General features: G+C 32.1%; 2 protein-coding genes across 10 annotated transcripts in view; one reads left to right on the top strand and one right to left on the bottom strand.

Annotated features, from left to right (window-relative positions):
• Positions 1 to 5163, top strand: part of Mwh (multiple wing hairs) — a 53800-nt gene extending 48637 nt beyond the window's left edge. For all 3 annotated transcript variants that reach the window (XM_083103920.1, XM_083103921.1, XM_083103923.1), the window contains 2 exons: positions 455 to 673; positions 1477 to 5163. In XM_083103920.1, the coding sequence (XP_082960046.1) occupies positions 455 to 673; positions 1477 to 3930 (2673 nt within the window). In that variant the 3' untranslated portion in view covers positions 3931 to 5163. The remainder of the gene's footprint in view (positions 1 to 454; positions 674 to 1476) is intronic.
• Positions 4939 to 15335, bottom strand: LOC145974123 (sodium-independent sulfate anion transporter). 7 transcript variants are annotated; one of them, XM_083103930.1, is made up of 11 exons: positions 15093 to 15335; positions 13462 to 13620; positions 8063 to 8270; positions 7661 to 7856; positions 7169 to 7389; positions 6523 to 7078; positions 6222 to 6448; positions 5859 to 6032; positions 5603 to 5765; positions 5324 to 5369; positions 5090 to 5230 (listed from the first exon to the last, which is right to left on the bottom strand). In XM_083103930.1, the coding sequence occupies exons 3-10, from the start codon at positions 8267 to 8269 to the stop codon at positions 5341 to 5343; spliced, it is 1773 nt and encodes a 590-aa protein (XP_082960056.1). In that variant the 5' UTR covers position 8270; positions 13462 to 13620; positions 15093 to 15335; the 3' UTR covers positions 5090 to 5230; positions 5324 to 5340. The 7 variants fall into 7 exon arrangements, 6 of the variants coding, with proteins under 6 accessions (XP_082960050.1, XP_082960053.1, XP_082960051.1 ...); XR_014439632.1 differs by having other exon boundaries at positions 5154 to 5230; positions 5324 to 5384; XM_083103924.1 differs by lacking the exon at positions 5324 to 5369 and having other exon boundaries at positions 4939 to 5230.
• Between the last annotated feature and the right edge of the window lie 377 nt (positions 15336 to 15712).

Here is a 15712-nt window from a genome sequence, read left to right as displayed (position 1 = left end):
GAGGGTACTCACCGACGAAACCAGTTTTTATCGTTTATCCACCAAACGTTATTCGGTCGAGCGCGTCGACGTCATTTGCCAGCCTACACGTTACACAGATAACGTTTAAGACTTAATTTTTTTAGCTCTCTCTCTCTCTCTCAGGATGTGTACCTTGCGAGAACGGATATCGCGCGGTACGATCAGCAGGCGAGGAGCGATAATTACTTCCACGGCACGCGAACAGGAAGTTTTACAAAACTGCGAACGCGTATAATAAGAATGTACCTGTCGGTTCGTAGAATGATGAAGTAAAAGTCCCAGGTTTCCCTAAAAACGCGCAAAGATGGAGATTTTTAAGCGAATTTTTCAAGGAATTTCGAGTCTTCTCGAGCGAATAGTGTAGTGACTCTACAAATTCTTTTCTATGCTACCTCTCGACAAAGTAAATTAAGCTGTATCTATTCATTTGCAGCTCTTGACGAAAGTATGCCAAGCGCCAGGTGGACACGCGGCTGTCTCGGAAGCGGTGTCGACGCTAAGACTCAAATATGGGGAAGGAGGGAGATTCCGATTTCTAGCGGGCGCTCTTCTAGCCCCTAGAGCGGCTATCGCGTTGAGAGTTGCAGGGATTTCGTTCTTAAATGCTTTCCTCAAATCGGCGCCTCGCACACAAACCAGATTATATATTCAGGTAAGGGAAGATTATAAGAGATTTTTCTGCTTATTTATATAATATATTTTAGACATGATATAAAAGAAAATACATGGTATAAAAAAAGAGTTACACAAGGTGTCTCATTTTAAAGTTTCCACTGGAATATCTCTTTTGGAAAGAATTTAAGAAAAAGATGTTTTGGACAAAAGTTGGAGGATTCAGAGGGATACTCTCGATGGCGACCTTGATCTTCAAATTTCAAATTTCAAAGAGGTCATTTGAAGATCAATTTAAAAATTTTTTAATGGAAACTCATATTACAGTACATCTTTTGAAGAGGCATAAAAAAAGAAAATTTTTGGCGCAAGGCAGAGGTTGATACGTTTTTATCCGTTCGAGACGGATTATTTGGGGTCAAAGTTGGGGTCAAAAAGGCAATTTTTCAAAAGGGCAATTTTTCAAAAAATCGTTACTCTCATTTGAAAAATCCTAAAAAAACGTTCGAAATATGAAAAGTTTCGTCTTTTTATAAAAGTCCTTTTCATAAAAGAATTTAAATTTGACGTTGGGATTTTCTTTAAAGTCGAAAAAGGGCGTTCAAAAACCTATTAAATTGAAAATGGCACCATATTTAATGAGGAACAAATTTTGAAAAATTGGAAAACTAGTTTTTCACGACCAAGTACTTAAAATGGGACACCCTGTATATTTACAAACACATTTTCAACACAATATATATAACTTATTTCTTTATCTCTTGATTTAATTACGATTAAAAAGTAAGAAGAAGTATGTTATTTTGTAAAGATTCGCCTTTTTAATATCCCATTCTCCTTCAGGCTGAAGCCTGCGAAGCTGGCCTAGAGCCGCAGGTGCTTCATGAATGGCTGAGGGAATTTGATGGGCGCGAGGAGGACGCTTTAACTGATTTACTGCACAAGGAAGTTCAAAAGTGGACACATAATTGCGTCGACGTGGATGCTCTGCAACGCAGGGTGATGCGCGCAGAGGAAACTTGCAGGATACTTAGTAAAAAGGTGTCGCTTCTTCAGATGCAGCTTGAGAAACGGAGCAATTCTGATTCGGAAGAGCGAGATAAATCTGCGCCGACGGTCCTTACTATCGTCAAGAGCCCGAAGGTATCCTCGAACGGCGAGGATGAAGGTATTAGCTCCTCGGAAAGGTCCAGCAGCTCCGAAGATATGAAACATCAAGCGAAGATCAATCGGCAAAAGACCTCGTCCGCGCAGAGCAACGATCAGGAAACCACGATAGACGATGTGATCGAAGAACTGAGAATCATTGTGAAGGATGCCGAGGAGGAGTTCAGTGACAAGACTCAAGAGCTGAACCATCGTGCTAACATTGATCAAGAAGTCACCCTTAATGGACAGGAATCGGCTAAAACCAAATTATACAGATCGAATTCCAAGATCTCGTTGAACAACTCCGACAGTTACACGTACGACAAAATATCCAAGAGAGATCAGTACCCAGATTCAAAGGTATTGAGGTCAAACGCGTGCTCCAATGCATCCCAAACTCAAGTCAAGGACGAGCAGGTAACTTACTTCGGCAACGATCAAGATTACAACACGGACTCCAGCGGCACGAAGAGACTCAATACGCGCGATCTGCCCCGCAAGACGTCAAAGTCATCGATGGAGGGCAGCGTGAAGATTATCATTAAGGGACCCGACGTGGAAGAGGCGATAATACCGGCCATTTTGCACCCCCAACCGCCAAGAAGAGCGCCACCATGCTTATCGGCCATTATGGCCGCCAGGCATTGCGATCTCACTGATCACGCGGAAACGTACAACTCCCACGACGAAGAAATCGAGGAGGAAACTTTGGGTGACGGTAGCGATTCCCTGCTGAGCGCTTCCAGGCTCAAGTACAACGGCAAGCATCAGATTTACGACGGACCAATTAGAGATATCAACGCGAATCAGTTGCAGAAACTAGACAGGAACGACGATGTTAAGTTTGAGAAGAACACGGACGATCTGCCTCGCTTCGAGGAGAGCGAAAACGCGAAGGATGGGAAAGTCGGGAGAAGCTACGACATCTCGAGCGGATCAAAGTCGAGGATTGTTACGGATGTCGGGCCGACTAACGGACAAATGGACGTTTACAAGCAATTCGATTCCATTTCCAAAGGGTTCGAGACATCCTCCGGGCGGTCCATCGATCAGCGGACGATTCATCGACATAGCTCCAAGTATAGAAGCGAGGTAGAGAAGAGGAAATACTTGCGCCGCTCGGCCAGTCACGATTATCTCGAATCAAACGTGTCCAGTCCATCGCAGTCGAGACGATCGGGTAGCAAGGTGGAATGTCGCATCAGGAAGTTCGAGAGTTTAAATTCCTTCGACGAGCATCGGAGCTTGCAGAATTATGGCAGATCAAACTCGGAAAATCCTGGCAAACGGGAGCAGGCACTGCTACTGGCCGATCTCTCCAGATCCAAGATGCGCAGATCGGAATCCTTCCATCACATATCCCATCGCGCGTCCAGGAGGGATCAGAGCTCGTTGAAAGGAGAAAGTGACAGCGGCCTTTTCTACGTCACAGACTTCAATCTGGAGCCTCTCGTCACGAGAAGACCGCGATCGATTGACGCGCCCAAGTCTCCTAATCCGCTGACCAAGTCCCTGGACAGGATCGACGAGGGTCTAGACTCGATGGTCGACATCGTTATTACGCAAGAGCAGAGTCAGTGGAATAAAGGTAAACGTCAATCAAGAGCGAACAAGTCTGAGAAGCAGCTCACGAGATCGAAATCGACCAGGCTCGATGATTTTTGCGGCAACTCCTCCGAATTTGACAAGCAGGTGGAACGAGACAATTCCTCTTCTAGGGCCAAGCATTCGAAGAACGAAGAATCCGTATTGTACCACGTTAACAATAAGCAGTTGAGGAACGATGAATTTTACGAACAGCAGAGAACTCGCGAATGGAATTACCATAATAAGTTGAATTATGCCAGAAGCAAGGATGACATAAGCTCGGAAGACTCACCGATAATATTGTCGAGGAGCGGTATGAGACATAATTCCTTTTGTCAGAAGGACAATATTGGTAACAAGTTTTCTGGCAGACCGAACGAATCGGGGATCTTCGCTGGGCGAACGTATGATACATTTGGTCTCGGAAAGAGTCGTTTCAACGCAGGCAAATACTCGGGGAATCAACAAGCTAAAGAAAACCCAATTGGCAGAAGAAACACGACCTCTTCGTTGATTGGAAAACGTGGCAAAGTGACAGACGACGTTTCGGGGCTTTATTAAATACGTAAAATTTTACACGAGATTCTAAAGAGCCAATATAAATGGAAAATCTTTATCTCTCATGTAATAAAATAACAAATAATTCTTGTTTAATTAATTTAAAAGCAAAGTAACTAAGATATTAAGTCAGACTTTTAACAAAAAAGAAAAGAAACGAGTTAAACTTGACAAACGTATATTAATTCCTTTTTTTTTTAAATGATGATAGATTTTTATTAAATAAATTTTATTAAATATTTTAATAAGTATATTTAAAAAATTTTATTAAATAAGATAACAAATTTTTATCTAATGTGTTCGGTTGTAAAGTTTCATTTTAAAAACCTTCTGGACAAAATATTCTTTTAAAAAATTAAAATGTAAAGATATAATTATTTTATTTTTAGCTTAAAATCATATTAAATTACACAGCAAAGGAGAAATAAGTTCATCACAATTATTTTTCATATCGCTCTACAGCAAAATAACGAAAAATTAACTCTGATAAATTGTGATTTATAAATTTGTATAAAAAAAGCACAAAAAGAGAAATATAAATGATATAAATATCACCAATCAATTAGTACGAGTCTATTATTTTTTATCAAATAGACATCGATTAGAAAATAAGAATGATTTTCAGTGCAATATTTTTGAGTATTATTGTTGTTATATCCCCGTATGATTATATTTACATCGAATATATACAATGAAAAAAATGATACAAATAAATTTTGGTGATGGACTCTTATGTGCCTTCACTACATTGTGTGATACGGTTCTTTATTAACAATGGTTCTTTATTAACGATTATACATGTAACAGTAAAAGCGCTAACATATATTTTATAGACTATATTTCATAGATTTCCATGTATTACATGTATATAATAATTATAAAGACTATAGAAAAATGTGTCTTCCCGATTACGTATCAGGATAAATAACGCTTAAGCCAAGCAACAGGGTGGTTATTAATTTTTAAATTATAAAAATTACTGTTTACATTGGGAAAAATAAGAATAAGACCTTTATGTTAAGAAATGACTTTATTTCTATATCGCTTTTAATTTATTGTTTTGTATACTTAATATCAAATAAAGAGATTATGTTACATTCTATTTAATTAAAACTTTGTTCTGCATTAGTATTAAATAAGATTTAATTTCAGCTCGCAGTAGCATGCAACAGTGTGCTTGTCACCTCGCTGAGCTCTTGGCAGGAACCACGCGTATTTCTATGAACCATTTCTGAATTATTTAACGCTAGAGGCGCAAATATCTTATCATGCGTTTGCTCAAGAAACTGTTGCGAGTGTTTGTCTAGAAACGAAATGCATAAATATATTTCTACATACAAGTGAAACGTATTTTTTAATTTTAATATTGTAATATTTGATATTATGTTCAACATACGTTGATTTTAAAATCTTTTACGCTCTAAAATATTTTCCTCGATTTCCTACTCTTCCTCATTCTTATGCAGTCATGTGATCACAGGGGAACACAAGTGAAAAAAGAAAAAAAATCTTAATTTATAGAAAAAAAATTCAAATTTAAAGAAAAATTTTAACACAACAAAATTTACATAGAAAATTTTAACATAAAATATAAAATAAATTAACATAAAAAGAAACATAAAAAAATTAACATAAAAAATTAACAGAAATCGATTATATTACAAGATTTGTTTACCTAGAGTTGTCGATAACAAGTAAGAAAGCTCTTCCTGAGTCGAAACGTATTGAAATTCATCACCGCAAGCGCCTTTTAAAACAGTAACAACGTCAGATCTTGGATTATAAAAGTACAAGGCCTGTTTACGACTACTAAATTCATTAATCAATGTTTTGATGCCCTAAATTAAAAAAAAAACAATAGATTTAAATTTAAATATAACACACCATATTATATCTTCAATTATATTATTTGATTTTCAAAGACGGTATACCTTAGCAGCCGTAAAATCTGCGCCTAAAATATATCTACAATCGACAACAACTGGCACTTGACTAGATCCTTGCTTTATAGCAGCATTACCCACCGACTGCTTTATAAAATCGACAGCTGGGAAATACAAACTATTTCCTGGAGTAACCAGCAAGTAATCTGCGCCAGAATCAGTCTGTAATAAATGCGATATAAAATCAAAATAAGAATTTAGATACAAATTAATGAAAATGTGATCATTTCGGAGAAGAACGATTTAATGTATATTCATCAGATTTAACTCTTTTCTTTTTATAGCTTTATAACTAATATCTTAGACTCATGGAGAAAGAAAAAAATTATTCCTTGAGTTGGTGCTACTCACTGTACACTTGTCGATGTGGACTGTAGGTCTTGCAGAGGGATACAATAAAAACATCAAATTTATACCGACGCCCAACAAAATACCGTATTCCACACCGATGATGAGGCAAAACAGAAAGGTGACAAACATCGGTATAAGATCCTTTTTGCTCGATTTCCATATCAGTTTTACAACTTCGTATTCGATCATATATATTACTGCGCAAATGATGACAGCTGATAACGAAGCTGAAAAAAGAATAATAATTATATCAAACTGATCTATTGTCTTCTGTGTTGCATACGGTGAAAAGATTCGCTACCTTTTGGAATAAAATAAAAATACGGCGTGAACAGACCGAGAGCCAGCAAAATCAAAACCCCGGTATACAATCCACCCATTGGCGTCTTCACTCCGCTGGCGTGATTCACCGCCGATCTACTGAACGATCCTGTAACTGGCATGGAACTCGCGCAAGATCCAAGAACGTTACAAATCCCGAGCGTCAAGAGCTCTTGGGTAGCATCGACCTTACCCTCGTTCACAAAAGCCTTAGCTATGGCTACGTTACCGAGTACACCTATTATCGGTACTAATACTATGGCGGTATTCAATTCGGAACACATTTGCGTGAAGGTGAAGGTTTGATTGTTTACTCGTGTGGAAAATGGTGGAAAGCCAAATGGTGGAAGACCAGATCTTACCGGACCCGTTAGAATAAACGGAGATCCAGATTCGGACGAATCATACTTATACGCAATAGCGGAGCAAATGATAACGACAATAGCGTTTCGCGCTGTGGAGACCAGCCATATCGTTTTCGTGAAGATCTTCTTTGACCTTTTGCTAACGTTATTTAATTTGATATCCTTCATTTTCTGTAAAACGTATAAAGAAATTCATCAAGAAGCTGTATCAAATATAATACGAGTATACGTTAAACAGGTATAAAAATTTATACACGTTACCCTAAATAATAATAGAATCACAATGCAAGAGAAACTCATTCCAGCGTCCCATGGATTCGTGTTATTAATATTCTGAACAACTTTTGTCAAGGTATCCAAAAATCCTTGCGCTGAGATTCTCAAGCCTAACAGGCCTTTCAATTGCGAAGCGACGATTATAACGGATGTTGCTGATGTAAAACCCACGGTTACCGGCACCGAGATGAAGTCTACGAGTACACCTAGGAAATTATTTTTTTATGTGAAAAAATTAATTACAATAAACCCATTCACAATAGATGTCAAATGCATAGAAAGAAAATTATTCCAAATTGTTTGAAAATGGTAAAAGAATCTATTTGGAACTTCATACAAGCATACCTCATAATTTGTCTTGCGTATTTAAAGAAAAAAAATTTTTTTTTTCATTCAAAAAGAATGATTTTAAATAAAATCGATCGAAAATTCATTTTAAATAAAAAAACATTGTTCTTGTTCGTTGATTCAGCATACCTAAATGTAAGCATGCCATTAGTAACTGCAGGCAGCCAGATAAAAATGCAAGAAGTATAGCGAAATCTGCGTTTTTCCCTTGCACATAATCGTGAGTCATTAATGCCATAAGCGCGGTAGGGCCAATTGTAATGTCTTTACAGGAGCCGAATATCACGTAAATTATTGCTCCTACGAACGCCGAGTAAAGGCCATACTGAAAGCAGAAGCTGCATTATTATGATATATTTTGATTTCTAACATTTCAAAGCAACATAGAAAATTATATACAGCGTGTTAGATTATTCATTATTAATAATTCTATATGAAATTAATGAATGTATTAATATAAATATATCCCTAAGTGATATATTCTATATTTTATCTATATGAAATAATTTTGTTTTGTATTGTATATTATACCTGAGGCTCCAAACCAGCCAATGTCGCGTATGCGAGTCCCTGGGGCATGACTGTGAGCCCAACCGTGACACCGGCTATGAAGTCGCTAAAGAACTTTTCCGAATCATATTTCGGCAGCCATGCTAAGATGGGCACACGCCTCGATGCTAATTTACGTAGCCGATTGATACAAGTTTTTCTCTTCCAACGTTCGGCCTCAGTCGCCATTCTGGATCATGAACAGAGCAACAAACAAATATATATGTAAATATACAGGGTGTCCCAGGTATCTTCCGTCCAAAAAAAAAAGGCAGATTCTCTGGCCAATTTAAAAACGATTTTTCCTCAGCGAAAATGTCGCGGCACTAATAGTTTTCGAGTTATAAACGATTGAAAATAAAGGGTTTTTCGCAAACTAAGGCTTATGGGAATAAAATATTAATAAAGTCACATTCTTTAGTTAATTTTAGGTAGAGTTTACTTTAATAGAATTTTAATTTAAGGCTTAGTTAGAAAGATACATGATGACAAAATTTGGGAATATACAAAAAATAATGATCTCCCTCGACATTTTCGCTGAGGAAAAATCGTTTTTAAATTGGCCAGAGAATCTGCCTTTTTTTTTGGACGGAAGATACCTGGGACACCCTGTATAAGGTCTATTATTGTATTCATGTATTTCTTGCATCTACATTTTTTACAAATATTTTTATTTTTATTAAATAATCATATGTTAATAGTTTTAACGATATTTTAATATTTTGAAAATAACGATAAAAATTAGTTCAAAGTATAACAATTCCTAACTAATAAATGACGAAAATGGCAAATAAGAGCCAAGGCACAAACAAGAAAAATGCTTTTATTTAATTAAAGCGCAAAAAAAATATTGTTTTCCTTTTTTTATTAAAATACTGCAAAATATTTAATTTCGTTATAAAATGTTTATAAAAATGCAAATTAAATACGGCAATATAAATGCAAAAAAAAATCGGATAATATAATTTTGTAATATATTATTAGTTAAAAATATTATATAATATTATATATTATTATTAATATAATAAATATTAATAATAAATATTATATTAAATAAATATTATATAATATTATAATAAATATTATATATAATATATAATTACTTAAAAATTTGTAATATATTATTAGTTAAAAATATGTAATATATTTTATAATATACTATTAATATATTTTGCAATATAATTTTGTAATATATTATTAATTAAAAATATGTAATATATTTTGTAATATATATTGTAATATATTATTAATACATTTTGTTTATTATTAATTAAAAATATGATTAATAGAAAAGGAAAAAAGAATTTTGTTTCTTCTTGCGCTTTAATTTGCCACTATTCGTCTCTTAGTAATTAGTTTTAATATTTTGCATGTGGACGAATGAATTTTTGCCTTTTGAGATTAACTTATCTATAGAAAGAAAAAATGAAGGAAAGGTTACTTATATATAGTCTAATATTGGATTACGCTTAATGTCGTTAATATCGGACGTTTCTTAACGTTTCTTAATGCCATTAAATAGCAAATATTATTCTAATAATAATTAGAAATTTTATTTGTCAACCATACTTACAATTTATTAGCCTCAACCAATTAAAAGTGATTGATAAATATAATTACTGTTATTTTATTACCCGCGGTTCTTCGTAAAAAAAAACTTCTACGATGAATAAATTATTTCAAAAAATATTCACTTTATATCTCTTATTATATGTATAAGCTGTACATATATGTGTAAATGATTGATGTTTTGTCAGTTGTACGACACCGATAAGAGGTATCCTTTTTTTGCCATAGAATGTATAATCACACGTATGATAATAAATTTCATGTTCTATCACGAGAATCGAGAATCGTATACATATGTGACGTTGATAGCAAACGCGTTCATTTACATTTATACGTGCAAAATACATGAATAAAGATGAGAATGATCATGATTTTATTTGCGAGCGCCTTTAATATAAATTCAAATTAACCGTTTATGTACATGAAATATATCAATCGTCTTGTTAACGCAGAGTAACTGTATTCATTTAGATTTCATACAACAACCATTTAGATACATAAAAAGCGACATACACATATATACAGCGATTAATCCTTCCCGATTGCTTCGCATGAATGAATATCGTTATTTGGGGTACATGTTTGTATCTGTGTTTTTGCGAAAGAATTGATAGTAAAATTTATCGTAAACTTTTTTTGCAGTACAAGATGACATGTGGTGATCGACATTCTTGAGGAAATATGCGTGCCATTAAAATTTACCATAGGTGATAAATGTGGAACCGCAACACACCGATAATAATAATCAATTCAGAATAGGGAGAGCGATGTTCGCAGAAGCAAGTATTACTTTCACTGGGAGAGAAGCGAATTTCTCCAAATATGTGTATTCTCTCTCTTTCTCTTCTCTTGAAGTCACTTTAGTTCATTTAGAAGCTATGAGAACTATTAATTATTTCCGCGTCGTGATATTTAGCTTATCAAAATTGCACTCAAGGTTTGCACTCGGTCGGAAATTCTGCCGGGCCGTAGACTGAAAGCACGCGTGTCTCGTCGAGTTCCTTATATACCCGGATAACGAACTTGTATCGACCAGGGAAAAGTTGCTATTAACCTTCGCACTTCTTTTTCAAGAATCACGAAAAATAATGCGTTAAATGACCGATATTCTTATATTTATATCCCGCTAATGATACCTATTAAGATACGTTTGAAAGATGTGTTTTTTGCGTCTCAAAAACTGGATTTTTATGAATATTATATAAAAATGTACATTTATGTAATTATAGTACAAACAAAGAGACCGAAGCAATTACAAATTAGAAGCGTTACCTCTGTTATCTATTATATAATGTATTTTGAGAGAAAAAAAAACCGGTCGCATTTGCCTCTATTGTGTGTTTGTCCACATATGAAAACAAAAGAAATATAAACCACAAAGGAAATGTAAATTTGACCTTCACGTGATACACTTGGGTAATACATGAAGTACTAAAACATTCTAGTCTCGAAAAGTATTCATGAGAAATAATTTTATTATAATATTTTGAAAAATATTCTAAAAGAAAATATGAATTTGCAACGAGAAGCTACATGTTTTCTTTTTTTTTTTAAGAACAATTGTGTTTTTTTTTTAACACTAATTGATTCCTCTCATTATTCTGTGCGTAAAAGTATTGAGGTAAGATAATCGACAATAAATATTTTTTTTACGAGATATTTTATAATTTATGTAAAATTATATGTCAACTTAAGATTTAAAATATCTCGTATACTACGATTTATAGACGAATTAAAATAGTTCCATTTAAAAAAGGTTGACCTTCACTTAGCCTTAGTATCTACATTCAAGATCAAACTAATATTCCTATCTTCTTTCCCTCTCCAAACCCTACAACTTTTATTTGAAACATTTTTTTTCAAAATGTTTTTCAATTATTAGGTGTAAAAATTAAAGTGGGACACCCTATATATATTTAATTATTAATAATATTCTACAGTTTTTTTCTTATCAACCTGATAGTTTACGCAGGTCAATTAACAGAAACGTTTGTTGCTAATTTTTATCAAAGATATCTTGTACAAAATTGGCAGCTTTTAATATTCGCGCTTATTGTAATATTTAACTCTTTCTGTAATTTTTCTCCAAACGATAAGAAAATTACGTATTAGCAGTCAATAAGTTACATAATTTATCATCAAAATTTGATAGACACATTTAGATTGTATATCAATATTTATATTTACATAAAGAATCACACATGTACATTTTTTCGCGTCCTCTGTTTCTTTTACCGGCTTCTACATTTTTCGATAAAGTGATTCTTCATTGGATTTAATCATATACAGTCTGTGATATAAAATGGATGTGATACAAATGGATGTTATGTCAAATAGAAGTTTATACTATTTAAATATAAAAAATTATATAAAAAAGAACATAAATATGGCAATATTTCAAAAAGAAAACCTTGGCCCTTTTCTATAAACAATTAAACAAAATGTGATATTTATAAGAAATATTCCATAACATTATATATTTCACAATGAAAAAAAATTTTATCTTTTTTTAATCATTTATGTGTATTTTTGTGTAATGAATAAAATTACGTATAATAAATAAAATCGTAAAATTTAGATATTTAACATATCTTTAACATATCTTTATCACAAAGATTATGAATATTTGGATCAATTTTTTTACTTTGTATATCAAAAATATATGATAAAATACAAATTTGCTGTTTATTATATTTATACACCTATAATCGATAATTTGTAACAATTTGTATAAACTGTGAATAAGTATGAAAATTAATTAATCAGGCAATTGTATTTGAATGTCAGGTTATTTATGAGAATATAAAACATTCAAGTTTTCGGGAAAAGGTGTTTGAATAATAGCAATGTGTTTTAATATTAATAATAGTTAAAATTTAATAATTATATATTATGGACATTCAAACAAGATTATAATATTTGTAATCTAGAAATTTTTATTCTCCTCGTTTTATTTTATTTTATTGAAATATACTAAAAAAATAAGAAAAATTTTAATACTTTTTGGATGAGTAATTATTTACATTGCTTTTTGATGTAGCATTAAATAATACAACATGAAATTATATCTATATCTATATAATTATATCTATATAATCTACATAATTATAATTAACCTATATAATTATATCTATATAATATTTATATAGATATAATTATATCTATAAATTTATAAATATATTTATTTATTTATCTCAAATGCCGACAAAGATATATTTATATTTTTTATATCATTTCTATCTATAATTTATTACACATGTTATATATAACACATATATTATATATAACATATTTCTCAAATATTATATATATATTGCGTATATTATAAATATCATAATCTATTAATTTTGCGGAAATAATTTTTTAAATGCATTGTATTAACAAAGTTATTTAAGCAGATATCGGATTTGTTGCATTTGTATCTTCAATTTGTTGAGGAGTGTGATGCATGATTGTAATAAAAAAATTAATAATTAAAAAAATTAATAATATAAAATTTATTCAATCTCTCTCCCAAATAAAACGATATTATTAAATACATTGCATGATACAACTTTTTAATTTATAATTATTCCAACACATACGCACACGCAAATTTATATACACACGCTAGTTATTAGAAATCTATTAGCTCTTTATCTAGAGAGAGTTTCAAGATTGACCGGGTTGACCATTGAATCGCGTAATACTTTCCAGATAACAAAAAAATCACGCAGATAGCGTGCTTAATGAATATATGAATTGTTACAGCCTTCGGCGTTTCTTCGTCGATTAATCATGCGTTTAAATCTCATACATCTTTAGACACATACCTGATTGAGAGTCTTACTCCGGTTAAAAGGCCAAAACGCGAGTATTACGAGTCGTCGAAGGGCATGTGAGTGTCTCGTGACATTCTTCGTGGAATATCGTTTATCCATATCGACCCCATTGTTGACCAGGCCGTTGAAAAGAGCCGATAAGAAGCCGATCTGTTCGAAAGCGAATTCAACCTTGACTTATTTTTACATTTCGAACCCCATAGAATAAATATATAAATATATAATGTAAAATATATAATATTTTTCTCTTGACAAATGTTGTCTAGTGAAAAAGAAGCGAAATCTACGAACGTAATCAACTCTAAGAAGACTAAGTCCACATGTAATCTAATCGTAATATTGCACGCGATGCATCTTCTCGTGTATCAAGGCAGCGAATGTACCATGGCTATTTATATACGATACACATCATTTATATTAGAGCGAATAAATTGCTCTGAATTCGAAAATATGCGCCTATTGAACGAGCGACAGCGAAATCAGCTGATGCCAGAGAAAAGGCGAAAATTGCACGTCTTAAAAGAAAACACGTATCAATTAAGAGTAAAAAAAATGACTTGTAAGACGTTTTGTTTTCTTTTCTTGCAAGTTCGATGAATATGTTTCCCTTGTATTCCGAAAGCAAAAAACATGTATATTGTATACTTTATTGCAAAAAACGTGAAACGTTTCATGAAAAAAGAGTCAAAAAAAACAACTCGAACTAATACAGTATTTTATAAAAAAAATCACATATAATTCAAGTCCAGAAAAATTTATCACTTTATCATTTTCCAATCAATTGCCAACTATTTAATTTATGGAATACACACACATATATCAATACGAAAAAATTTACTACGAGCAATTTCCCAATGGCTTAAAGAATGTGCTGATAATGAGTTTTTATGGTTTCTCAATGGTTTACAAGAGATAAGAATTTTAGATAAACAAATCACATAAAGCTCGAAGATTAAATAATTAAAAATATTAATGATACATAAGGTATAAAATATTAATTATATATAAGGTATATAATATTAATTATATATAAAATATTAATTATACATATATTAAAATATTAATGATATATAAGGTATTTTTATTGTAATTAAATATTTAACTTACTAATTTCAATATATTTTAATTATTTTAATTAAAGAATGCTCTTTGTTTTATTTAAAACTCTTACACGTGAAAACTTTCACTAAAAATATTGATTTTATTATAATATCGATATAATACATATAATACGTTAATATTGATGCGTTCACGTCTCTTGAAACAAAAAAATTTATAAATAATAATTTATATCTCATTAAAATACTTATAATTATATCAATATATATACAAATTTGTATAGCAAAAAATTGATGAAAATTGACAAAAATTAATAGAAATATTTTTAACATATAAATTTATTATTTTTCAAAATTTATATTCTTTTCTCTTTTAAAATAAATCTCTTGTAATTACGCGAGTTTATAAATCTACTTAAATCGATATATTTTCGATTCTGTCGCACTTAATCGAAAACTTGTAGAGATAATTGAAAAATCGCGATACGATCGCTTTTTATTGAATTTTTTAAAATAAAACACATATATTGTGTATTATTTTATTTAACCTATAAAAGCACTTACAGAAAGGACTGCTCCGATGTTGACACGTCGGAACAAATCAGGACATTCACGAATTCGGAGTATCGAGGGAATATTTTGCATACGAAACTTGTAACAAAAAAATTATAAAAATTTAAATCTATCTTGTATAAAAAAACTCTCGTGTCGAGAAATCCATCCGAATTCCAAGCTGCAAAATCCACAAATTTCTATTATATATTATATTAGACTGCTAACACACGGCGACGTTACAACTGAAGCCATGACAGCCATTTACAATTGGGCAGGATATACATATATAGATTGGTTTAATATACACTGTGTCGCATTTCAATTTGCCGACAGTTATGAAAATATAAGCTACAACATGGCAATGATTAAAACAAATATAAGCAATTATTAAAATAAATATAAGCAGTTATTAAAGTAAATATAAGCAATTATAAGTACATATAAATTAAAATTCTGATCAAGTGACATGTTATGTCAAATTCTGTGACACCCGGTATAAATTCGGCCCAATTGGATTGGTCAATACCGAAACGTCAGTATTTTATTTTTTGAGGGTTGGCAAGAATGACGTGCAAATTACGTTCGAAAATCCTATGCGTGCGATGGAATAGTATTTAATTGGCCAATCA

This window comes from Camponotus vicinus, unplaced genomic scaffold (genome assembly GCF_025532165.1).
Source record: "Camponotus vicinus isolate PSW18456_S1 unplaced genomic scaffold, iyCamVici1.0 SCAF_7, whole genome shotgun sequence".
NCBI lineage: Eukaryota > Metazoa > Arthropoda > Insecta > Hymenoptera > Formicidae > Camponotus > Camponotus vicinus.
Note: the sequence above shows the minus strand (reverse complement) of the source record. Positions and strands in the feature narration are given on the sequence as shown.